Here is a 26846-nt window from a genome sequence, read left to right as displayed (position 1 = left end):
GTATGAAAGGGAATTTTTGGTTACACAGACTTTCTCCTCAGTGATTATAAAAATACTGAGCAAATGAAACAAAAAGTCTCTAGCAGGTATATTTTTAATATAACTCAAAATCTGTTTTTTTCTCTGACACTGCTTTGCAATCAGACCTGGGTTCAAATACCCACTTCCCAGCTATTTAAACTTGGGCAACTTATTCAACCTCTCTGAGGGTCAGTTTCCTCATCTGTAAAATAGGAATAATAGTAGAACCCTCGGGAGGTGCTGTGGGAGTTAAGAGAGAGAATGTGTGCACTTACCATAGTGACTGGCTCATAGTAAGCATTCAATAAATGTAGCTGTTTACAGTGGTCATCTGTGGATTTACCACCTAATGTCCATTCCCCCTCCTTGTGTACTGTACCCCACTCCTTTTGGTGAATCATCATCCTTTTTCAAGTCCACATGGTTGTGATGAAGTTGACTACATCCTCAGCACCAGGAGTACAGCACATGATGTAAGTTTAAGCCAATCAGACCGCCCCATCCTCCAGGCCACAGTGATTGGTTCAGGAATGGGCTCATAGGTAATGACCATATGGCCCAGCAATTCCACTCCACTCCTTGGTATGTGCTCAAGAGAACTGAAAATATGTTCACACAAAAACTTCTACATGAATGTTCAAAGCAACATTATTCATAATAGCCCCAAAGTGGAATCAATCCAAATGTACATCGCCCGATGAATGTCTTTAAACAAAATGTGGTATATCTATACAATGGAATATTGTTCAGCCATAAAAGGGAATGGAGTATTGATTCATGCTACAACATGGTGAGCCTTGAAAACATTATGGGGAGGCAAATGTGACTCAAGAGATTGAGCTCCTGCCTACCACATGGGAGGTCCCAGGTTTGGTTCCCAGTATCTCCTGGAGAAGAAGAGCAAGACAGAGAGCTGGCATGATGGGCAGGTGCAGCAAGCTGACACAGCAAGGAGACACAAAGAGGAAAGACAATGAGTGACCCAACAAAGCAGGGAGTGGAAATGCCTTAAGCGATTGAGTGCCTTTCTCCTACACGGGGAGTCCCAGGTTCTCTTCCTGGTGCCTCCTAAAAAGAAGATGAGCAGACACTAAGAGCATATATTGAATGGACACAGAAAGCAGGCAGTAAGCACAAAACAATGAGGGGGGGTGTGGAATAAATAAATAAAAGTAAATCTTTAAAAAAAAAAGTTAAAAAACATTATGCTAAGTGGGAAAGAATTTAGGCTGTCTTTAACTGCCTCAGGACAATGTCCATAGTATCACTGTATCACCAGTTCTTAGCACAGCACCTGAACTCAACACATTTATTAACTGACACACTCAGGTAGGTGGAATATGTCTGATTTGTAATATGAAAAGTATTAGAGGGTGCAGATGTATCTCCGTGGTTGAGTACCTACTACCTATGTATGAGGTCCCAGGTTTAATCCCTGGTGAAGAAAGAAAGAAAGTGAGAAAGAAAGAAAGAAAGGAAGGAAGGAAGGAATTGCCTTGACTCTAGAAACAAAACAAAACACAAGGACTTCATGAAAAGTATTAGATTTGGTGCTCAATCAAAGCTGAGGTCTACTTGGACCCTTGGGGCTGCCATGTGCCTGGCACCATGTATTGATTAGTGCATTTGAACTTCAGTTTACTTTATGGTTAATGAGGGGCAATAAAACCTCTCAGGATTCTTGAGAGATTTAAATGACATAGCAAGTGTGGGAAAGCTTTACAAAATGTAAAGTTCTATTTAATGTTAGGGTATTATATTTGCTGTCATTATTGCCTATGGTGGGGGTGGTCAAGGCCAGAACTCCTAGACCCCTGCCACAAGGACGGGTCCCTCAACCTTACCCAACTCTCCATTTCTCAATCCTGCCAATTCCCCTGGAGCAGGTGTTAGGAGAGGGAAGGAGGATTCCTATGGCCTTACAATCCAGGCCCAGCCAGTGAAGATTTATTTTCCCATAGTGCCTCTAATGATGGCTCAATGGGTCTCATAATTCCATAATGATCTTGGTGCCAATACCTCCCACTGTGGATGTTCCTGCAGAGGCTGTGGAAGATGGGAAGCCACACTAGCTAAACAAATAAGAATGATTAGCTGCATGTGGCCAGTCCCTTTCTGCCCAAGCTGGCCTATTATGTGCTCCAACATATGGTGTAATAAAGACATTGTTGGGAAAACAACATCCAACTTTTTTTTTTATCCCCCCCCCCTTGTGGCTTTTTGCATGCTGTCTGCTCTCTGTGTCCATTTGCTCTGCGTTCTTCTGTGTCTGTATTTATTTATTTTATTTCCCTTCCCCACTTGCAGCTTGCTTGCTTTCTGCTCTCTGTGTCCATTCACTGCGCACTCTTCTGTGTTTTTGCTTGTCTCCCTTTTTCTGTTGTGTCACCTTGCTGAGTCAGCTCTCCACAGCGCTTGCAGGCCAGGTGGGCAGGTGAGCCTGCCCTCACGAGGAGGCCCTGGGAGATGAACCCAGGGCCTCCCATATGGTAGACGGGAGCCCAACTGCTCGAACCAGAGCTGCTTCCCAACATCCAACTTTTTTTTTGTCTTTATTTATTTTTTTAATGTTATATTCAAAAAATATGAAGTCCCCATATTCCCCCCACCCCCCTCACCCCATTCCTCCCCCCATAACAACATTCTCCTCCGTCATCATGAGACATTCATTGCATTTGGTGAATACATCTCAGAGCACCGCTGCACCTCATGGTCAGTGGTCTACATCATAGATCACACTCTACCACATTCCACCCAGTGGGCCATGGGAGGACATACAATGTCTGATAACTGTCCCTACAGCATCACCCAGGACAACTCCAAGTCCCAAAAACACCTCTACGTCTCATCTCTTCCTCCCATTCCCCACTCCCAGCAGCACCATGGCCACTTTCTCCACACGAATGCCACATTTTCTTCGATTACTAATCACAATAGTTCATGAATAGAATATCAGTAAGTCCACTCTAATCCATACTCTATTCCTCCATCCTGTGGAGCTTGGAATGGTTGTGTCCACTCCACATCTGTAACAAGAGGGGGCTTAGATTCCACATAGATGCTGGATGCAATCCTCCTGCTTTCAGTTGTAGGCACTCTTGGCTCCATGGTGTGGTGGTTGATCTTCTTCAACTCCATGTTAGCTGAGTGGGGTAAGTCCAATAAACCAGAGTGTAGGAGCTGAAGTCTGTTGAGGCTCAGGGCCTGGCTATCACATGGTCAGTCCAGAGATTCAGGTCCCCTGGGTATATATTAAACCCGAGAACCAACTACAGTTCTGGTAAAAGTAACAGGAGAGGCTTGTGAACAAAGATCACATCTGAGTCCAGCTCCATTGCACAGAAACACAAACTCCAAAGTAGGGCCAACTGACATGGCACTGAACTCCATCTGCCACCAACATCCAACTTTTAATCCTCAACCAGCTTGTGGAACAGAATATTCCTTTTTCCAGAAAAGCCTCTAAAACCTTGTGTCCCGGGAATACTCCCATACTTCTCCTTTCCTGTGGGTCTTATTTTTAACTGGAGGGAGAGTTTGTCTACCTGGCTAATACATCTTCTTTCTTTTTTTCTTTTTTTTCCTAAATACTTATTTTATTTATTATCGGCCCCCCCCCCTCACTGCGCTCACTCTCTGCTCTCTGTGTCCTTTCACTGTGTGCTCTCTGTGTCTGCTCCTCTTCTCTTTAGGAGGCATGGGAACCGAACCTGGGATCTCCCATGTGGGAGAGAGGTGCTCAGTTGCTTGAGCCACCACTGCTCCCTGCTTTGTTTTCTCTCTCATTGTTTTCTCTTTGTGTCTCTTGCTGTGTTATTTACCTTTTTCTTTTTTTAAAAAAAGATTTATTTTATTTATTTCCCTCCCCTTCCCCCCTGTTGTCTGCTTTATGTGTCCATTAGCTCTGTGTTCTTTGGTGTCCGCTTGCTTCTTATCAGGTGGCACCAGGAAACTGGTCACTTTTTTTGTTATTGTTGTTGTTGTGTCATCTTGCTGTGTCAGCTCTCTGTGTGTATGGTGTTACTCCTGGGTGGGCTGCGATTTTTTTTTTGCATGGGGCAGCTCTCCTTGCAGGGTGCACTCCTTGTTCATGGGGCACACCTACGCAGGGGACACCCCTGTGTGGCACAGCACTCATTGTGTGTGGCAGCACTGTGCGTGGGCCAGTGGCCTACCACATGGACCCTCCATATGGTAGGCGGACGCTCTATCAGTTGAGTCACAACCACTTCCCTTGCTGTGTTATTTTGTTGGTCACCTTCCCACACCAGCCCATTGCACCAGCTCTCTGCCTTGCTTGTCTTCTTTAGGAGGCACTGAGAACCGAATATGGGACCTCTCATGTGGTAGGTGGAAGCTCAATTGCTTAAGCCACATCCGCTTCCCCATCTTCTTTCAACCTTGCTATAAAAGCCCCCATATAGCATGAGCATGATGTATATAATATGTGTATTATGTGTGTGGGATCATTACTGGAGAATAAGTAGGGACAAGAAGCAGGGTCTCCTCTGTGAGTTTGTAAGTACTCACGTGTTTTGTGTGTGATTTATCTTGGCCCAGCCTCCAGCACAGGGGTTCTTAACCTTTTTTGTTCCAAGGACCCCTTTGCCAGTCAGGTGAAAACCATGGACCCCTTCTAAGTCCATACTATACTGTGTATTATTTATTTATTATTATTTTAATTAAATAATTTATACTGTGTATTATTTAATAAATATATCACACCCACCCACACCAACACATCTCCACAAGAATAATGTTTTTTAGAATTTCAATCCAAGCTCACACACCTTTGTTAAGAACCCCTGTACAACACCTGTGTTGTTAACCGCCATGAAAAAGAATAGTACCAATAGCTAAGATATATTCAGTACTTCCTGTGTGCCATATTCTGGACTGAATTCTTTTTTATTTTATTTTATTTTATTTATTTTATTTTTTGAAATATTACATTAAAAAAATATGAGGTCCCCATGTATCCCCCACCCCCCTCACCCCACTACTCCCCCCATAGCAACATTCTCCTCCATCATCACGACACATTCATTGCATTTGGTGAATACATCTCTGAGCATCGCTGCACCTCATGGGCAATGGTCCACATCATAGCCCACACACTCCCACAGTCCACCCAGTGGGCCATGGGAGGACCTACAATGTCCAGTAATTTGGACTGAATTCTTTATGTTTATTATCTCATTTAATTTTTGTAACAATTGTTGAGATCAGTACTAATATCATCTCTACTTTAGGGATAAGGAAACTCCTCTGTAGATTGGGTAGGGTTAAAGTGACTTGCTTAGTCAAGATTTGAACTCAGGCCTGTCTGATTCTAAAGCCTGTTTTTAACTTTTATTCCACAACCCCAATTCAGGTTCTCTGCTGATAATGATATTGGATTTGATAATCTAATGCTTTGAGATAGCAAACTTATTCTCTATATGTGGTCTCCCCAAGCTTTGGCCCTTGGTAATCTTCATTAGGGATAGTGTCAGAGGAGGGAAGGACTCCCATTATTGGCTTGTGGTGCAGGAGTGTGCTAGTGTACTGAGTTACTGTACCCATCATGTCCAGGAGTCCCTTGCAGTAGACACTATCCCTTCTGCAGCTCCCTACATGGAGAAATGGCCCTGGCCCTTGTGTTGGGGTAGACTAGGGGTGGGATATAGATTGCCTTTCAACAGCCCTAACGTGGCCTGTTTCTTTTTTTTTTTTTTTATCCTTTTATTATTCTTTTTTTTTAACAAACAGCCCCAGGGTTTGGTTCTTAAAACTCTTCCAGGTAAGGGACTAGAGATTGCAATGAGTTAGTTCAGTCAGCCTGGCTTGCTCTAAAGATAGACTTTAGATATTATTATTAGGGATTGTGGGAAGATGGCAATGACTAACAGGCAGAACTGAATGCTCTCACATAAACAATGGAAAAAGAGCCAAAAGCTATCCAAGGGACCTGCTTTGGGGGTCAGCACACCAGGATAGTGCAATACAACTACTAGGAAGGTGAGGGACAGGGAGAGGAAGAAACTGAAATGACAAACGGAGTTACTAAGGCCCTGTGACGGCTGGGAAGGGCTCCCCTCCCCCGCCCCCAAGATATTAATCTGGGGTAAAACCTCTGGCTCACAGCACCCAACTGAGAGGGAAACTAACATCTTCCTCCTTAGCAGCTGTTTCAAAGGAAAAGGACGGGGTGATTGGGGTGCTTTTCTTCCGTGTATTCGGCCAGCAGAGCCCACCTTGAATCTCCCATCTGGGATTCAACATGGGAACACAGGAAAGTCTAGACTGAATCACCTCCATGGAAAGATGTGCTAACTAGTGCCATCTACTAGCCAGTCTGGGAATTGCATGGACAAAACTCTGCACTCTGTCCAACCCTTAGGAGAAAATTTGTGACCCACTAGTGAGTCCCTGGTCCTATTTTGAAAACTTAAGCTGGGCAGTTTTTAAAGGCTGAGAATAAGTTGAACCAAATACCAAAGAAAAACTGTGAAAGGAAAAAAAAAATTAGGTGAGAGAGAAATTAGCCATCAGAATAAATTCACCAACATATTCAGATTCCTAGACATCAGCAAAAAATTACAACCCATACTAGGAAACAGGAAGAGATGGCCCAGCCAAAAGAATAAACCAAACATCCTGAGGAGATACAGGGTTTAATACAAAGTCAGTGATAATCACATAACTCTCCTAAATCACTTCAAAGAATTTAAAGAGAATATGACTAAAGAAATAAAGGATATTAAGAAGACACTGGGATGGGAGGAGGAGGAAGTGGGGAATCCATTTTTTGTTTTGTAGATGGCCAGGAAGGCATTTATTGGAGGGCACAGTTCTGGTGAGGGCAGTGCTGGCAAAGCGCTCATGAGTGCAGGGCCCACCACTTGTCCAAAGGGCCACAGTTGGGGATGTACTTCACCCCACAGCCATCTGGATGAGGTGCTTCTCAGTCACTATGTCTTTGAATTTGTCAGCATTGAACTGGGTGAAACCCCACTTCTTGGTGATATGGATTTTCTGGTGGCCAGGGAACCTGAACTTGGCCCTGTGCAGTGCCTTAGTGACATGCTCCTTGTTTTGAAGCTTGATGCGGATGGACATTATGACTTGGCTGATGTGGACCCCAGCCACCGTCCCCTGAGGCTTTCCAAAGACATCTCACATACCCGTCTGGAGCCTAGATTGGGGATGGCACAAGGTCATAGATGGGACCATCAGCACTCAATCCCATATATTTTTTATGTAACGTTTATGTAAGCTAAAGCTTCTTTTTTTTTTTTTTTACTCTTCCATTTTATTAGAGGCAAATGTTTTATTTCAATAGTTACAAAAGTTTTTTTCTAATAATATGGCAGACCTGTCTTTAAAATGACAGTATTTTGCCCTTTTTGCTACTTCTGTGCTCCATGTTTCAGCCCAGATGATGTGTCTTCATTTTTTTCCCTTTCCCTCCTCCTCCTCCTCTCTTTCCTCCCCCTCCCCACCCTGCTGTTTTGCTGTCTGTATCCATTTGCTGTGTGATCTTCTGCATTTGTTTCTTTTTGCCTTCTCTTATTTTCTCCTCTAGGCTTCACTGGGATTCAATTCTGGGGACCTCCAATGTGGGAGAGAGGTTCCCTGCTGCTTACACCACGTCAGTTCCTGGTTTCTGTCTTGCCTTGACTCTCCCCTGCATCTCTCTTTTGTTGCCTTTCATCTTGCTGCATCGCTTGCCAGGCCTGGTTTGCTGCATGGGCACGCCTTTACCAGAAGGCCCCAGGGATCGAATCTGGGTCCTCCCATATGGTAGATGGAAACCCAATCACTTGAGCCACATCCGCTTCCCTGTGTCTTCATTTATAGAGAGAATACTATAGAGTTTCTCTGGCCATCTCAGCTGGTCTTTGGGCAAGCTGTTGAGCCTCTGGATCTCTGTTTTCCTATCTTTATCATATCTCTGTATCCTTCTAGCACTTTCTACAACATGTAGTTGTTATTTTCCTTTGCTTGCTTTGGGCTACTCCCTAGAAGACAGTAGCTGCAGTGGGGACAGAGCCATGTCTGTCTTGTTCACCCTCATGTCCTTGTGCCAGGCACTGTCAAGGACTTCGCATGCATTTTATGATGGGATCCTGACAACAACTCTATGAAGCAGGCATTACTAACGTCATCGACATCCTACCATTGAAGAAATGAGGCCCAGAGAGGTTGAGAGACTGCCCAAGGTCACACAGTCTGTGTTTGAGGGTCATTGTCCTGTGTTTCCGAGTGCCCTCCATTTGAGTGTACAAGTGTCTCTGTTCATTCGTGTATCTGAGACTTGTCCTATTCATGTCCCTGGGGCCTGGCCTGTGTGCATGGTCCTGGGCCCAGGGCCTTGTGCTATAGTTTCTTCAAAAATAAAAAAATTAATTATAAAAAAATAAAAAATAAAACAATGGGAGAGCATAAAGAACAATTTGAAAGTCTGCAAACTAAAGTAACAGACCTTATGGGAATGAAAGACCCAAAGGATGAGGTTAAAAATACATTAGGTGGGCGGCAGACTTGGCCCAGTGGTTAGGTGTCCGTCTAGCACATGGGAGGTCTGCGGTTCAAACCCTGGGCCTCCTTGACCCGTGTGGAGCTGGCCCACGTGCGGTGCAGATGCGCACAAGGAGTACCGTGCCACGCAGGGGTATCCCCCACGTAGGGGAGCCCTACATGCAAGGAGTGAGCCCCATAAGGAGAGCCGCCCAGCATGAAAGAAAGTGCAGCCTGCCCAGGGATGGTGCCGCACACACGGAGAGCTGACACAAGATGACACAACAAAAAGAAACACAGATTCCCGTGCCGCTGACAACAACAGAAGTGGACAAAGAAGAAGACGCAGCAAATAGACACAGAGAACAGACAACTGGGGTGGGGGCAGGGAGGGGAGAGAAATAAATAAATAAATAAAAATCTTAAAAAAAACACATTAGGTGGGGAAGTGGACTTAGCCCAATGGATAGGGTGTACACCTACTACATGGGAGGTCCGTGGTTCAAACCCCAGGTCTCTTTGAACTGTGTGGAGCTGGCCCATGTGCAGTGCTGATGAGTGCAAGGAATGCTGTGTCATACAGGGGTGTCCCCCACATAGGGGAGCCCCATGTGCAAGGAGTGCGCCCCGTAAGGAGAGCCGCCCAGTGCGAAAGAAAGTGCAGCCTGCCTAGGAATGGTGCCACACACGCGGAGAGCTGACACAACAAGATGACACAACAAAAAGAAACACAGATTCCCAGTGCCGCCCAGAAGCGGTCGTGGAAGAACACGCAGCAAATGGACACAGAGAGTAGACAACTGTGGGCGTGGGAATGGGAGAGAAATTAAAAAAAAACATTAGGGGAAACAGATGTGGCTCAAGTGATTGAGCTCCCACCTACCACACGGGAGGCTCCAGTTTGGTTCCCAGTGCCTCCTAGAGAAGACAGCGAGCTGGCACGATGGGCAGACATGGTAAGCTGATGCAACAAAAGACACAAGAAGAAAAAAAGAAAACATAATGAGAGAGATAACAAAACAGGGAGCGGAGATTCCCAGTGCCTCCTAAAGAGGACGAGCAAGACAGCAAGCTGATGCAACAGGCAGGCACGGCAAGCTGACACAGCAAGATGACTCAACAGGAGACACAAGAAGAAAAACACAAGGAGAGACAACAAAGCAGGAGTAGAGGTGGCTCAAGCGATTAGGTGCCTCCCTCCTTTATAGGAGGTCCAGGGTTTGGTTCCCAGAGCCTCCTAAAGAAATAAGGAAGACGAACCGGCAAGTACAAAACAATGACGGGGTGGGGAGAAATAAATAAATAAAGTAAATCTTTTTAAAAAATATTAGAGGCACATAAGAGCAGATTTGAATTGCTTGGAGACAGAATTAGTGACTTTGAAGACAGAACATCTGAACTGGAAAAAGACAGGAGAACAGAAAGAGAAGAGAATGGAAAACATGAACAGAGTCTCAGAGAATTGAATGATAATGCAAAATGCACAAACATTTGCATTATTGGTGTTCCAGAAGGAGATGAAAATGGAAAAGGGGCAGAAAGAATATTTGAGGAAATAGTGACCAAAAACTTCTCAACTCTTATAAAGGACATAAATATCAATATGCAAGAAGAACAATGCATCCCAAAGAGAAGAAATCTGAACAAATCTACCCTGAAACACCTACTATTTAGTATGACAAATATCTGAGATAAAGAGAAGATTCTGAGAGCAGGAAGAAAAAAGCAAATAATCACATGCAAGGGAAACTCAGTAAGATATAGTGCAAACCTCTTATCAGAAACCATGGAGGAGAGAAGAAAATGGTGTGATGTATTTAAGGTACTGAAAGAGGAAAACTGCCAGCCAAGAATTCTCTATCTGGCAAAGTTGTCCTTCAGAAATGAGACTGAGTTCAAAGTCTTCTCATACAAACAAAAACTGATAGAATATGTTATCAAATGACCAGATTTGCAAGAGATACTAAAGGGGGTGCTGCAGTCTGAAAAGAAAAACAAGGGCAAGAAATTTGGAGAAAAGTTTAGAAATGAAGATTATTAGGAAAGGTAAACTAAAGGATAAGAAGACAGACAATAGAATGATATTACAACAGAGAGCTGAAGGATAAAATGGATGAAGTTGGTAATGCCTCTACAGTAATAACACTGAAAGTTAATGGATTGAATTCCCCAATCAAAAGACACAGACTTATAGAATGGATAAAAAAATATGAGCCATATATGTGTTGTCTACAAGAGACCCACTTCAGATGTAAGGACACAACCAGGTTAAAAGAGAAAGGTTGGAAAAAGTTATTCCAAGCAAATAGTAACCAAAAAAGAGCTGAAGTAGACCAGATAAATGTAAAATTATAACATTACAGTATATGAAGAATAATTACTCAGTGCCACTGGCAAATTGTTCCTGTGCTCAGTATTTTGTAATTTTTTTCATACAAAATAAACACTTGCTTTTAATTGAGGAGAACTGGAGAAGAGATATATTTTTGGGGTACTTCATTTTTCTTTAACCCTTTCTTATGCATACTCTTTAATTAAAATAATCTATCCGGATCAATAATGATTAGTATGACTACCGATGAAAAATATTTTGAGTTTTTCTGCCTTATAAAATTAGGAGTTGTTATGTGCTGTAATTCATTCCAATTAAATGTGAAGAATTCCCAGGAAAGAATTAGGGCCTAAGTGGAAATTTAATAACTAAGCCAATAACTTATTTCATTCTTAGAGATTAGTATGTCCAATAGTTAGAGCTGCAAGATAAAAATTAGAATTATGTTATAATTAATTTCTATTTTACTTGAATTATTTACATTTATAAATGTTTGTTGCTATGCTATCTATTTTTAAAATTGATTATATTAAATCTAACCTGGCCTTGCACTCTCTTTTTTTAAAATATATTTTTAATTTATTTTTAAAAGATACTTAGATTACATAAAATGTTACATAAACAAATATAAGGGATTCCCATATAGCACACTGCACTCTTTTTTAAAATTTGTAATTTCTTCCAATCTATTTTTCTATTTGTCTTACAATTTTACAATAAAGGACTTTTTAACAACTAAAAAAGCCATTGATTATACACTTTGGATAGATCATACGATACATGAATATATCTCAATAAAACTGCTTAATGAACAAATAAATAATTTTGCTGCTGACGCAGCAAGATGACGCAACAAAAAGAGACACAGATTCCCGGTGCTGCTGACAAGAATAGAAGCGGACACAGAAGAGCACACAGTGAATGGACACAGAGAGCAGACAACTGGGGGCGGGGGGAAGGGGAGAGAAATAAATAAAAATAATCTTTTAAAAACCCCAAAAGGACCTCATATTTTTTGAATGTAATATTAAAAAAACAAAGACAAAAAAAAACCCAAAAAAATGAGGTTCCCATATAACACACACCCCTCCCCCACCCCCATCATTTTTGTAAATTGTACTTTTTGAAGATACATACATCACCAAAAACATTAAATTATGAAAACATAAGAGGTTCCGGTATACTCCCCATCCCCCCACCCCACTCCTCCCACACAACAATCTCCCCCATCATTGTGGCACACTCATCGCACTTGGCGAACACATTTTGGAGCACTGCTGCACCACGTGGATAATAGTTTACTCTGTAGTTCACACTCTCCCCTGGTACATTCAGTGGGTTATGGCAGGATATATAATGTCCAGCATCTGACCCTGCAATATCATTTAGGACAACTCCAAAGTCCCAAAAATGCGCCCTCATCACATCTCTTCTTCCCACTCCCTGCCCTCAGCAACTACTGTGGCTACTTTCTCCCTGTCAATGATACAATTTCTTCTATTAGTAGTCACAAAAATTTTATAGTAGAATATCAGTAAGTCCACTCTAATCCATATTTTATTCCTCCATTCTGTGGGACCTTGGATAGTGATGTCCATTCCATCTCTATATTAAGAGGGGCCTTAGATTCCACATAGATGATGGATGCATTTCTCCTGCTTGCAGATGTAGGCACTCTCAGTTCCCTGGTGTGGTGATTGACCATCTTCACCTGCCTGTTAGCTGACCTGCATAAGTCCAAAGAACCAGAGAGTAGGAGTTGCAACTCTGCTGAGGTTCAGGGCCCAGCTGGCACGCGGACAGTCCAGAGAGTCAAGTCTCCTGAGTATACACTAATGCTGTTTTAATTTATCTACAATGGAATGTAGTAATGTAATTTATCTACAAATGTAAACATTTGTATGCTGTATGTATGAGTCTGAATATGTAAGTTATATGCACATGTGTGGGTGTTTGTGCCAGGTTGTATGTGTTATCTATGGAGCTTGGGGCAGATTGTATTTCTCAGAGGTGGCTGCCATGATATATCCCATCCCAAATATTCTTTGTACAATATGATGTAGCTACTCCTCCTATTGAGACGTGGGATCTCTTTCTCTCCCCTTGAATGTGGGTAGACTTTTGTGAAGGTCTCATCTAACAGTATGTAAGAAGTGATACCTATGTGACTTCCAAGGCTAGGTCATAAAAACTTTTATGCCTTATTCTCTTGAGATGTTCACTCTTGGAAACCAGCCACCAAGCTGAGAAGCAGCCAAGCAGCTACTTGGAGGAGCCCCTTGTCTGTGTCCTGGCTGACAGAACCAGCTGTGGTCCCAACCGATAGCTAGCATCAACTGCCAGCCATATGAGTGAGCATCTTGCCTTAGTTCAGCCACCCCAGATGACAGTACATGGAGCAGAGTAGATTCTTTCCTGCCAAACCCTGCCCAAATTCCTAAATGATTATTGTTGTTTTAAGCTACGAAATTTTGGCATGCCTTGTTATGTAACAGTTGATAACCAGAACAGGGCTATAGCCATCTGTCCTATACTTATTTCTGTGGTTCAGTGCTTCTGTGGGTGTGTGGGTACTTGTAGGCAGTGTTCATTTGTGTCAGATATCTGTGCGCATGAGTAGGGGTGTGGTCGAAGGTGCTTCTGGAAGCAGAATCATGGTTCTTGGGGCTCCACTTTGGCCTCAGTCGGATACTCTTTGGTGACAACCTTTTGAAATCTTACCTGTCTTCTGGGTCTTTTGTGTGCTTTTCTTTGAACCAGAAAGGTCTGTTTAGCTGAGAGCAAATGCAGCTAAAATTTACTGACCTGCACCTGGCCTAAGCCCTCTGACGCTGCAAAGGCCTTCCCAGCAGGTGGGAAGCTATCATCTAGAGCTCTTTCAGGTGCTGGAAATGCTGTTTTTCTCCTTTTCTTTTTCTGTTGCTGAGGAATTTAGAAATGAACCAGAGACACAGCAGAGTACAGCCAGTACGATCTTTGAGATCTCTTGAGGGTAGAGAGGCCTAGAATTCTTAATCCGTATCAAGGAAGCTGCTGATAGAGGCTCAGGGGTACTCAGATCTCACAGAAGAGATCTTTGGTCTCCACCCTGCTTTGGCTGCTACAGTCCATTCCATCTGAGTGCAGCTCAGAAAGTGGAGGCACCTGGTTCTAAAGATGCTCAGTTGGTCTCCCCTGTAGAACCCTTCAGCTTCCATGTTGGCAGCTGGACATAGCTTTTCTGGGAACACTGAGGGCTCTAGTTTCATATTCCTGCCCTTCCACTGCCTTTTAGGACCTCTAAAGCATTTGTGTCCAACAGATATTTCTGCAAGGATGGAAATGTTTTATAATCTGTGCCACTCATGGCTATTGAGCACTTGAATTATGCCTAGTGAAAGGAATTTTAATTTTAATTTAATGTTAATTAATTTAAAGAACACTTACATGTAGTTATTGTTTACCATATTGGACAGCAGAGCTCTAAAGATTTCAGAGTTTTATCTGAAAATTGGGGATAAAATCTGCCCTACTTACCCTCATAGGGTGGTCCAGAGCAAACTGGAGAGAAAGTCAGCAACATGAACTGAGTGAGCTTATTCTTATAGCTCTTTGTTAATATTTCTGTTCAATGGCCTTTTCTGGGCTGTTTACATTCTGTCTCTCATCTGATCCTGAACCCTTTAAGACATGAACTAGGTAGGGCTGTTTCACAGTTGTATCCTCACAGCCAATGGTTGGCACGTAACTGAGTGCTTATGTTCAAGTGAATGTAATGTCTGGAGTCCAGAAGAGATTCCTGGCATCATGATATTTGAGCCGGATGGTGATAGCAGGATGGGCAAAGAGGAAGAGGCAAGACAGTTTGGTGGTGGGGCCACAGCTAGGCCTTCTGCTCCCTATGCTCAACATTCTAAGCCCATCCAGACAGAGTAGTGAATGAATTCCTGATGTTGAGAAGGCTTCCACACAATGGGGTATCAGGCCTGTGGAAGATGAATTAAGAAGCTGATCAGAAGAGAAGTGATTTACACAAGATATACTGCTTGTTGAGGAAGATCAGATTTATCATAAAAATCTGCCTAGCCAGGGTTCTGGGGTAGGTGCTGTGGTTTCCTCTGATTTGATTGCTAGTGGCCAGGTTGAAGGTGATTCTTTGGGCTCTCTACTCTTCCAAGCTTCAGTTTTTCTAGGAAGTGTAAAATGGAAGCTAGAAGCTCTAACAGGGCTCCAAGGGAGAGACAACTTTTTGGTTGTTGTTTACTTATTTAAAAGGAGATTTTAAATTTATTTTTGCTCGATTACAAGAGTAATACAGAGAAACAAAGAGAGGGGATTACAAGCTCCTATGATCTCACCACGGACTTTGATCCCTGGACTTCAAACTTTCTGCCTTTACAGTGGTCTTCCTGGCTTGGGGGTATGTAAATAGAAGCTTGCTGCTTATCTTGGCCCCAATCCTGGCTTCAGCAGCTCAGGGGGCTTTAGTTCAGAGCTAGTTCTCCTGAGAAGGTAGTTCTCAGTCAGGATTTTTCAAGGCTTGGGATCTGGGGTAGGGGACAAGGATATCCCTTCCCACCCACCCGAGCTGCTTAGATCTGTTCCAAGAAGGAAGCCAGCCCTTGTGAGTGTCCAGGTGGACTCTTCTCGTTGTCTGTCATTCATTTATTCATTTATCATAAGATTTGAGCTTATTCTATTTTAAGCATCTTATTCCTATTAATATCTTTATTATAGCATGTGCCAGGCTACAATTTATAGAATTGAAATTTATTTTTTTCATTCTGAAGTTTATCACTCAGGCAATAGACATTTGCAGAGCATTTCTTATCTGTCCTTGTGGTACTAGGCAGTGGCACAAGTTCAAATTATTCCTGGGCTCAACTACTCTCACAGCTCTCCTGGATGTTCCATGAGAAAGTGAACTATTTTCTGTGCTTTCCTACCTAGTACCCAGAGAACGGTTCTATCTAGACCTTTCTCATAATTGGATACTACCCACTCATCTACTGCCCAGGGACTTGTCCTTAGCCCTGCTCTCCCTCCCCAGGCCACCAATCAAGATTTACTCAGGGACTGTGAAGTCAATTTTCCATCTGATTGAAGTAAACATAATTAAAAGGTGAATTGACTACTAGAAGCTCACATCAAAAAGGGAAAGGAGGGAGTGGATGTGACTCCAGCAGTTGGGCACCTGCCTCCCACACGAGAGTTCCCAGTTTTGGTTCCTGGTGTTTCCTAAAGAAGATGAGCAAGACAGCGAGCTGATGTGAAGGGCTAGCGCGGTGAGCTGACACAACGAGAGACACACAAGGAGACACAACAAGCAGGGAGTGGATGTGGCTCTAGTGCGTGAATTCCCTTCTCTTACTTCCTGACTGTATGACCTTGCATAAGTCCTTTAACCTCTTTTAGTCTCTGCTTCCTGTCTATAGGAAGGGGATGACAGTTCTGATCTTAAGAAGTTGTTATGAAACATATATATAATGTATATGCAGCACCTGGTATAGATAACATATTCAGCGGCAGAGCAGAATTAGAACTGCAAGTGACTATTTTAAAAACAATTGATCATTGTCAAAAATTCACACAGTACACAGGTATATAAAGTGGGTGGCTTATCTTGCAAGAATTTTCGAGGGACGGTTTTTTGAAACTCTGCTTCACAACAGCTTTACCTATCTTTTCCTCCTACTCATTCTGTTTTCTTTCTGGGGATCCTTCCGCTAGAAGGAAATGAGACTTGGGAAATCAGAGAAGAAACCTCCAAGATGCATTTTAGCAGAGGGAGGGAAGAAACACCGCTAACAACTCAGAGTGCAGCAGAGAGAGGGAGGCGGAGCCCGCAGTCCTGGCAGACTGCAATTGGGCGAGTCGGCCATAGACGTAACAGTCGCGCGCTCACGGGTCCCGGCGGTCGCCGTTGCGTCTGCGCAAGGGGAAGCTGGTTGCCGGTGCAGCCGCCTGGAATTGTGGGGCTTTTATCTGCCCCTCGGCTGCCGTGCGGGAAGCCGAAGGTAGGGGCGTGAGGGCCACCCGCTCCTGACGCTGGACAGAGGTCTCAGGGCGCTGCCCGGGTCTCCTTCTGTCACCGGCTCCTGCGCCCAGCAATGTTCCGGGGTCCCCACAATTCCCTCTCCTGTCCCCCGCCCCCCCCCCCCCCCCCCCCGTTACTGTTTCCGTAGCGCGTCTTACTGGTGAATGCTGGGCTCCTCAGTAGAGTCGGCAGACCATGTCGCTTGGCCCAAGGGTCTGGGGCCGCCATCCCTACATTTCTTACAACTTCTCCAATAACCCTTCTTCAGCGCTAGGGATAGTCCAACTGTGGGGGTGGGAGGTGGGGGCGGGGCGGGTTCTGGCTTTGCCTCTTTTTTAGCTTCCTTCCCTGCTCCCCTCTCCCGGCTTAAGTTTCTGCATCCGTTCAAAGAGGGGATGGATGAGGTAATCTGAGACCCCCTCCAGTGTTGACATTCTAGTTCTCGTGTGTGTCTCCTCTCTACCATATGGAATTGCACTCTCATCCCCCTCCTTTTGTATTTCTACTCTCTTATTCATGTTTTCCTTTGTCCTGGTACCTGGGAGACTTGGCTTTATAGTAGGGTTTACAGACTGGCTGTGCCTTAAATCACCTAGGGAGTTTGTATGTAGCCCAGGGCTTCACCCCTAGGGATTTCAATAAGGTGGGGCCTGGGAATCTGAAATGCTCGCAGGCGATTCTGATTCAGGTGGTCCCAGAATCCTCTTGGAGAGTCTGCTTCAGGGGGCAGGAGACTGGATGTGTGAGCCACTGGGAAGGGCCCCAGCTGGGAAAGTCCAGGAATCAGGAAATACCTAATACATGAGAGGCCATGGTCTTTGCCCCGTAGGAGCTAGAGGGCCATTCAATGCCTTTTTTTTTTAAATGCATTTTGACTGGATATGTAAGGTTAGTTTCCTAATAAATATTTTTAAATGACTGGCTTTGATTCAAGCCCATTTGGCTTTCTTGCCTCTATAAAAAGAAAACCACAACCGCTTTGGGGAATGGAATAGACTAGATTAATCCAGATTAGGTAAACAGATCCTGAGAAGAATTAATCCTCCCTCTTTGCTTAGAGAAGAAACTGATGTGTTTATAAACACTAACTGTTTGTTTTGACAGTGTGAAAAGATGTTTTGTTTTCTTGTTGTGTGTCTTTTTTATTCTTACCCCAATCAAGCTATTTTCTTTTCTGATAAAAATGTAATAGGATTTTTAAAATCTCCGCCCCCTTTGCGGCTTTTTTGCGTGCTGTCAGCTCTCTGTGTCCATTCACTGTGTGTTCTTCTGTGTCTGTATTTATTTATTTTATTCCCCCCCCCTTACCTTGCAGCTTGCTTGCTGTCTGCTCTCTGTGTCCGTTCGCTGAGGGCTCTTCTATGTTCTCGCTTGTCTCCTTTTTTTGTTGTGTCACCTTGCTGAGTTGGCTCTCCGTGGTGTCTGTGGGCTGGGCAGTGCTCTGCATTGTGCAGGCGAGCGTGCCTTAACAAGGAGACCCTGGGACTCAAATCAAGGACTTCCTATATGGTAGGCAGGAGCTCTTCTGATTGAACCACAGCCACTTCCCTGTAATAGGATTTTGATGAGCTGGGCTTGTTGATGTTAGGATTGATGTTTGTACAGCAGGGGTCAGGACTTGGTCAGTGACTTCAGTTGAGAACTTGACTCTTGGGTTCTTAAAATGCTGTTGAGGGGAGTGGGTATAGCTCAGTGGTTGAGTGCCTGCTTCACATGTACAAGGTCCAGGATTCAATCCCCGGTACTGCCAAAAAAAAAGCTGTTGCTATACTAGATTTATTTTAGTCTTTCTTTAGGTTTCTTTTTTTTTTTTGAGGTGTCAGGACCTCATGTGTCGGAGGCCAACACTAAACCACTGAGCCACATCAGCTCCCCTGAGTTGGCTCCCTTGTCTATTTGCTCATTGTTTGTTCATTGTTTTTGCTTGTAGTCTTTTTGCTTTCTTTAGGACGCACCAGGAAGCAAACCCGGCACCTACCATATGGGAGGTGGGTGCTAAACTATTGGAGCCATATCCACTTCCTGCTCGTTTGTTGTCTGCTGCTCACTGTCTGCTGTTTACAACTCATGGGAATGGAGAATATCATGTTAGTAGGGCTCTCTTGGCACAAGAATCAAAAGTTGCCTGGTACTCTGATTTCTGTTCTCTTCCCCTTCCCTACTGTCGTCTGAAGGCCAACTATTACTTGTTTTTCTGCAGAGGCCAATTTTGAGCCCTGATGTCCTTCACTGGCAAGAAAAAAAGACTAATAAGTGAAACTGAAAAGTGACAAAATAGATTTTAAAATAACAAATATGATAGAGGTTAATTCTCCAAGGAGTGGTGGTCTTCATAATGTGAGTATGGAAGAGGGGCTTGAGTGTGGCATCACCTAAGAGACAAGGCCATTATCAAAACCAGTTTTGAAATTCCATTTCTGGAATTTTCTTCAGAGACTTTTTTTTTTTTTAAAGATTTATTTATTTATTTAATTCCCCCCCTCCCCTGGTTGTCTGTTCTTGGTGTCTATTTGCTGCGTCTTGTTTCTTTGTCCGCTTCTGTTGTCGTCAGCGGCACGGGAAGTGTGGGCGGCGCCATTCCTGGGCAGGCTGCTCTTTCTTTTCACGCTGGGCAGCTTTCCTCATGGGCGCACTCCTTGCGCGTGGGGGCCATGTGGGGGACACCCTTGCGTGGCACGGCACTCCTGCGCGCATCAGCACTGCGCATGGCCAGCTCCACACAGGTCAAGGAAGCCCGGGGTTTGAACTGCGGACCTCCCATATGGTAGACGGACGCCCTAACCACTGGGCCAAAGTCCGTTTCCCTAGAGACATTTTTGAACAATATATGTCTCATCAATACATGGCATCATACTTTGTATGTATATCCCCATATGGCATGGTTAAGGAATCTTGTCACCTGACTTGTCTTCAGTTTTTTTTTTTTTAAGATTTATTTATTTATCCCCACCCCGCCCCACCTTGTTGTTTGTGCTCACTGTTTGCTCTCTTTGTCTGTTTGCTGTGTGCTCTCTGTGTCTGCTCATCTTCTCTTTAGGAGGCACCTGGAACAAAACCTGGGATGTCTCATGTGTGAGAGAGCACTTCAGCTCCCTGCTTTGTTGTCTGTCTTATTTTCTTTCCTCTTTGTGTCTCCTTGTTGCATCATCTTGTTGCATCAGCTAGCTGCGCCTGCCTGTAGCACCAGCTTGCTGTCTTGCTCGTCTTCTCCAGGAGACACTGGGAACTGAACCTGGGACCTCCCAAGTGGTAGGCAGGAGCTCAATTGCTTGAGCCACATATGCTTCTCTCTTCAGTTATTTTGAAGTGGACATATTAGGTTTTATTTTCTTTTTTAATTTATCTCCCCTTCCCCAGATGGTTCTCTTATCTGTCTGCTCATTGTTTACTCACCTTCTCCAGCAGGCACCGGGCACTCAGTGCTCAATGGCCTGAGCTGTATTCACTCCCTGTGGGCTGCAGTGTCTGCTGACTTGTGGCATCTGCTCATTTACGCATCTAGCTCACTGCGGCGGGTGCAGCATCTGCTTGTCTTCTTTAGGAGGCATTGGGACCCGAACCTGGGATGTCCCATGTGGTAGGTGGGTACCCAACAGGTTGAATTAAATCCGCTCCCCCCATTATAGGTTTTTGAAGTTTGGCGAACATCAGTTTTGATTCTGAGTCTACCACTTATTAGCCATATGATCTTGGACGAGTTACTTCACCTCTTAGACTCAGTTCTCCACTCCATAAAAAATATGAACAATACTTTGAGGAGTGGTTAAATAAGGTAATACACATGGAAGCTCTTGGGACATAGGAAATGCTAAATGTTTGTTTTCACTCAAAGAATGAAAATTTGTTATTAATGAGAATATTCAAAAGAATATATTGGTCTTTAGAGGCAAGTTGTACCTTTTTCCAAATAGGTGGATGCTTTCCAATTCTCTTCCCCTTTATATCAATATGTTTTTGAATTTATATGCTGAACTGCCACCTGTGTTTTTCTTCATTCATTTTCCATTTTTGCCTAAGTGAAGCTGTGCTGCCAAAGGCCGTCTGCCAGGCTCTTGGAATAAGCCTCTTTTTTTAGGAGAGCTAATCTGAACGTTCTTACAGTGCCAGCCCCTTGGTTGTATGTTCCTGGGGTCCCAGCAGGTACTTAGGTCACGGTTTGTAGCACAGGCATCTCTAACTCCTGGATTTGGTGTCAATTTGCAGACCCATCCTTGTGGAGCTAATCTTTTCTCTTTCTGAGAAAGGATGAATACTTTATCCTTTTCTGAGTCTGCCTTAAGCTGCAAGCCTTAGTCTTCCACAGCAGAGCGCTTCATGTTTTAATTATATGTGGTCTAAAGAGGGAATATCCTGCCTTTTTCTTTTCTTCATTTACTTTCACCAAAGGCATAACTACTGAGTGGGAGAGGAGACTAGCCTGTCGCCGTTCTGTTGGGGCTTTGGGTAATCCCTGATTCCTAGCATCAACAATAACCATGTTTGTCTTTGGGACAAAACCTTCCTGTAAAAGGTTCAAGCTGCTTAGGACACATGTGGAGAACCTCGTGGAATTTTCCTGAAAATTGTTTGTCTTGTGAGTAGTTCACACCTGGCATCCTTATTTGAGCAATTTCTTACCCTGGAGACAGAGAGACTCCACTAGCAACAGAGCTATGTTCAGTCTGTTCCTGTAGTTCCTTTAGTTTCCACCAGGCAGCTGGGGGTGGGGGATTGTAAACAAGGCTGTGCTTGTGCTGGCTAACTAGGTCTGCCCTCTTATCCCTCCTAATATACTGCCCTTGGCTTTGGCGTTTGAGGCATTGAAAGGGAAGTGGCATAAACAATGCAGTGTAATATTCTATGCTAAGGCCTTAAGGGAGGTCAAGGAAGAGAGATGGGAGCCCAGGTGCAGTTGTATTTAAATGCAGCTCTAGCTGACTCAAAAGCTGGACCAGGTGCAGTTGTATTTAAATGCAGCTCTAGCTGACTCAAAAGCTGGATTTGTGAGCTAATGGTAGCGCCCTTTCTGTTGAACTTTGCTGCCTCCCTGATGAGTTATCAGTAGGATATTTGACCTTTAGACTTACTTTTCTGGAGGACCTTCTAAGTGCCAGGCCCTGTGTAAGACATTATGGACTCTAAAGTGAAAAAGTCAATTCCTGCTGCTGAGGTGTTCACCGAGTTGTTTTTCCAGGGTGGGCATGCCTTAAGGCCAGTGCCCTTGTCATGCTCTCCTGGTTGTGCTCCTTGTGAGATGGCTGGCAGTAGTAAAGACAGTCATGGAAAGAATTAAGCTACTTATCCTTTAGGAGGGTCAAAGCTGTGAATTTGTCCTTACTAGTTCCATTTTCCAACAGTTGAGTTGGTGTAGCAAGTCCAGTAAACTTCTTGGCTGTAAAATATTTGTGAGCATAAGTATTAGTAAGAGTGACATTTCTGCTTTGCATGTTGATATTCCTAATAATTTAGAGCAGAAGTTGTTTGTCCCTTTCTAAAGTTGTTGTAGATTGTCTTAAAGCCTGTTAATTCTGTTAAGAGAATCAGAGAAGAAATGGAGTGGGGGTGGGTGTGGATATGGGAGAGATGAGTTTTACCAAAAAGGCCGGAACTGAGTTTATTCTTTATTTTTATTTTCTTCCAAAGCTTTGGCTTTTGAGGTGTTCCATTTACCATTTGCTTTTCTGGTATCTACTGGGCCTTCCCTTTCCAGAGTTGAGCCTGCTGTGCTAGCTCTAGTGTTCCTGCACTGGGGGCTGGAGCCTCTGGGTAATGTCTGATGTTTAGCCCATGTCACATTTTCACACCCACAGAGAAATGGGGAAGGGTATGCTTCCAAGGTCTGCTCATTGGCTATGTCATAATTGAGGAAGTTCTTGATTTTGTCTTTTTATTACCACTTACTATTATCATAGGCAGAGGAACATCCCACAGTCATCAGTGAACCAGTCACTACATTACCACAGAACTTTGCAAGTTCTACCCTCTCTGTGTTGTGAAAGACAGGAGTTCTAAAAACTGGAAGAAGAGTCTGAGATACCTCCAAAAGGTCTGGTGAGGAAGGCTAATGCCTATATACTTATAAATAGACATTTCTTTACCTCTGGGAATAGTCTCATGCATAAATGCCTCTCATTTCTGTGAGGCTCCCAAGAGGGCAGCAGCTTTCTGATGAAGCTCTAGAAAACTAGCAGGCTTCAGTCCAATGGAAATAACATGAAGTAGGACAATCAATATAGACACCATTGATTGGTCACTCTTTGAGTCCAGTGGGTAGCAGGCATTGGACACTTGAGCCAGCTCCTAAGCCAAGTATGTAAAGTCAATTTCATGTCCCCTCACCATCCTGAAGACAATTTTCCATCTTTGGGCTCAGCTCCTGAAGTCTAAAATCATGGCGTGCCTGGGCTGGAAGAAATCCTCTTTGAGATCTTTTAGTTATTTCCTTGCAACCACCAAGGCTGATCTAGTTCAGTTGCAAGGTGTGGCTATTTGTAGGTGAATGAAGACTCCAGTAATGTTGCTTTAATTCTGCTTCTGCCCAAAAGCTCTGCTTTGTAATATAGGTAGCATTCAATGGGTTCTTCTTTTATTGGTGACAAAACTGAGCCCTGGAGAAGTGAAGTGGGCCACATACCTTTTTTTTAAAAATGTGTTTTTATTAAGAAGTTGTGAATTTACAAAACAATCATGCACATGTGTGGATTCCCATACAACACCCCTTCACCAACACACCACACCGTTGTGAAATATTTGTTACAGATTATGAGATAATATCATCAGACTGGTACCACTAACTATGGTCCATAGTGTACATTTGGCATATTTTTTTCCATACCCCCTATTGCAGTTTGATATTATTTATGAATTCCAAAAAAAGATTTTGTTTATGTTTGTAAACTGGTCTGTTTCTCTGGGCTTGATACCCTTGGATTGTATTAGATTCAGCTGAGCTGTCGGATTAAACTATGTTAAGATTAGGGCTTTGATTTAACCAGGTCATTAGAGTGCCCAGACCCTTGGTGGGCTGATAAAACAGACTCTCATACAGAAGTAGAGACACAGAAAAGAAGAACCCAGAGATGGAGAGACAGCTCCATAAATCTGGCAGAGGCTTTGGGAAGAGAGATGAGTCTAATAGTCTACTTCTGACCTTGTGAAGAGACCAGAGCAGTAGAGCCCAGAAAGAAACAGGCCCCAGGGAGAGAGATGGGTCTATGCCAGCCTGAGATCAGAAGAAGCTGTTTCCACGGAGCCTTAAGAAGAAGGAGGGAAATGGACTTTGGCCCAGTGGTTAGGGCGTCTGTCTACCACATTGGAGGTCCGCGGTTCAAGCCCTGGGCCTCCTTGACCCGTGTGGAGCTGGCCCATGCGCAGTGCTGATGCGCGCAAGGAGTGCCCTGCTACACAGGGGTGTCCCCCGCGTAGGGGAGCCCCACGCGCAAGGAGTGCACCCATAAGGAGAGCCACCCAGCGCGAAGGAGGGAGCAGCCTGCCGAGGAATGGCGCCGCCTACACTTCCCGTGCGGCTGACGACAACAGAAGCGGACAGAGAAACAAGATGCAGCAAAAAGACACAGAAAACAGACATCCGGGGGAGGGGAGGGGAATTAAATAAATAAAAATAAATCTTTAAAAAAAAAAAAAGAAGAAGAAGAAGGAGGGCTGAAACTTCTCAGACATTACCTGCCATCTTGCTTCAACACGTGGCCATTGACTCTGGTTAAGGAAGTATCTCTTATGGTACTTTGAGTTGGACTCTTTAGGGCCTTGTAACTGTAATCTTCTACCCCAAATAAATACCTTTATAAAAGCCAACAGATCATGGTACTTTGCATCAGTACCCCTTTGGCTGACTAATACACCCCCCTATTATTAACACAGTATATCTTTGGCATTGTGCAAGAATATTACAGTATTGCTGTTACCTATAGTCCGTAGGTTACATTAATTGTATTTTTCCCAAGCTTGTCCACATTCCCACCACCCTACAGTAATGATATATATCTGTTCTAGTTCACAGAAGGACATTCTTGAATTTGTACTACTAATCACAATTCTCATCCACTTCTGGGTTTGCATACCTTTTTTAGGGCCACTAGTGTATGAGCAGGAGAGCTGGTACTGAAGCCAAGGGGCTCATACTTACAGACTGTAGAAGTTGCTAGAATTGCTTACAGTGTTATAAAGAATGCAAGATGCTATTATAGTTAAAATTTTATCTCTGGGTAAGAAGACTCCATCTCCACTGACTGTTCATTACCTTACAACCCTCACTATGGGTTTCCATTGACATGCTGGTTTTTCTCCTACTCATGTTGAAGTGTGTTTCTTCTTGTTCTACCTTAGAGGAAATAGATTGGTATTTCCCCCTGTATTGTGAGCAAAGAAATAGTGCTCAGACTAAACTGCTGTATTTTCTGTCAAGAATGGGGCTGGGTGCATCAGAGAACTGTATCTGGTGACATAAGCAAATCTTTAGTGTATCTTTAAAAGGAAAAGGGAAGGAATGGATAGTATATCAGAATGGTTTAAAAACATTTTAGAGGGAAGTGGACTTGGCCCAGTGGTTAGGGCGTCCGCCTACCACATGGGAGGTCCGCGGTTCAAACCCGGGGCCTCCTTGACCCGTGTGCAGCTGGCCCATGCGCAGTGCTGATGTGCGCAAGGAGTGCCCTGCTATGCAGGGGTGTCCCCGCGTAGGGGAGCCTCACGCGCAAGGAGTGCGCCCCGTATGGAGAGCCACCCAGCGCGAAAGAAAGTGCAGCCTGCCCAGGAATGGCGCCGCACACACGGAGAGCTGACACAACAAGACGACGCAACAAAAAGAAACACAGATTCCCATGCTGCTGACAACAACAGAAGCGGATAAAGACGATGCAGCACATAGACACAGAGAACAGACAACTGGGGTGAGGGGGAAGGAGAGAGAAATAAATAAATCTTTAAAAAAAAAAAACAGAAAAAAAAACCCCACTTTGGAGTGAGTCTTAGTTGGATTCATTTTCTGCTATCTACTTAATACCTGTCAGATTTTGGTCAAGTTATTTCTTTTCTCTAAACCTTGGTTTCCTGATCTGTAAAATGGAAATAGTAATAGTTACTTTTGTAGCTGTCTTGAGAATTAATTGAGAGAATACCTGGAAAATGCTTCTTCTGGCACGGTTTAAGGGCTCTGTATTATCTATATTATCATTATCAACAATGACAGCACCAGCAGTTTCTAGTTTCTGACCAAGACTTACTTTGAGCTAAATTATGCTGATCAAGCAAGTTTTATGTTAAACATTGCATCCTTGTCTGTCTTCCTTTGTTGGTTGGTTAGTTATTCCTATCAGCAGTAACAGCTAGTTCATGTTGAATAACTAAAAGTTGTGAGTAGGAAATAACTTCACAGCCTTCCTGCTATGTCCCCGGGTGCAGTTCTCACCTTTCTGAGGAGGTTTTTTCTAAACAGGAGCCTGAGCCAGTGGGCTCTGTTTTTTGGGCAGTGTCTGACATGGGACTTTTATTAGAGCAGGGCTGGCTAGTCCAGAGCTCGTCTGAGGCTGTCAGAGTGTGTTCTTGTCTCTTGCTTTCTGCTCTTCAGCCAGACATGAAGCAGTTAGCTTATTAGGAAACCTTGACTTCTGTCATGGCTTTCCTCTGATTTGTATGCCCATTTTTGGTCCTTGTGCAAGATTAGGGAGGTACAGTCAAATAAACTTGACTGAGATTTTGTGTGCAAGTTGACTCTTTTGCCTTTGAGGTTTACAGTTGGTTCATTGTAGCAATGGGAATGAGAACGAGAGTGGGAAAGAGCCCTGAAGCCACCCCCATTATATTGAGTTCAAGCTGAGTTTTTAAATAATCCAGTCACTATCATCACCATAGCCTGTTCCTTCTCTGAATGAAGCAAATATTGTACAATCTCATTGCTTTTAGGAAAGGCCAGCTGGTATTAAAAAGTGCTTCAAGGAAGTGCCATTGTCTTGAATTTTTTGGCAAGCCTCTGCAGTA

The 26846-nt window shown here is 43.8% G+C and overlaps 1 protein-coding gene across 12 annotated transcripts in view; it reads left to right on the top strand.

Moving 5' to 3' along the window:
* Positions 1-16726: 16726 nt before the first annotated feature.
* The window catches only part of SIL1 (SIL1 nucleotide exchange factor), a 336574-nt gene continuing 326454 nt past the window's right edge, over positions 16727-26846 (top strand). For 2 of the 12 annotated variants that reach the window (XM_012519405.4, XM_004477814.4), the window contains exons 1-2: positions 16751-16851; positions 19072-19208. In XM_012519405.4, coding sequence (XP_012374859.1) covers positions 19167-19208 — 42 coding nt within the window. In that variant the 5' untranslated portion in view covers positions 16751-16851; positions 19072-19166. Of the gene's footprint in view, positions 16852-19071; positions 19209-26846 lie in introns of all 12 variants that reach the window. The other 10 variants (XM_058279448.2, XM_058279474.2, XM_023584479.3 and 7 more) reach the window with 9 other exon arrangements.

Source organism: Dasypus novemcinctus, chromosome 2, assembly GCF_030445035.2.
Source record: "Dasypus novemcinctus isolate mDasNov1 chromosome 2, mDasNov1.1.hap2, whole genome shotgun sequence".
NCBI classification, from domain to species: Eukaryota; Metazoa; Chordata; class Mammalia; order Cingulata; family Dasypodidae; genus Dasypus; species Dasypus novemcinctus.
This window is presented reverse-complemented; position numbering and strand designations above follow the sequence as displayed.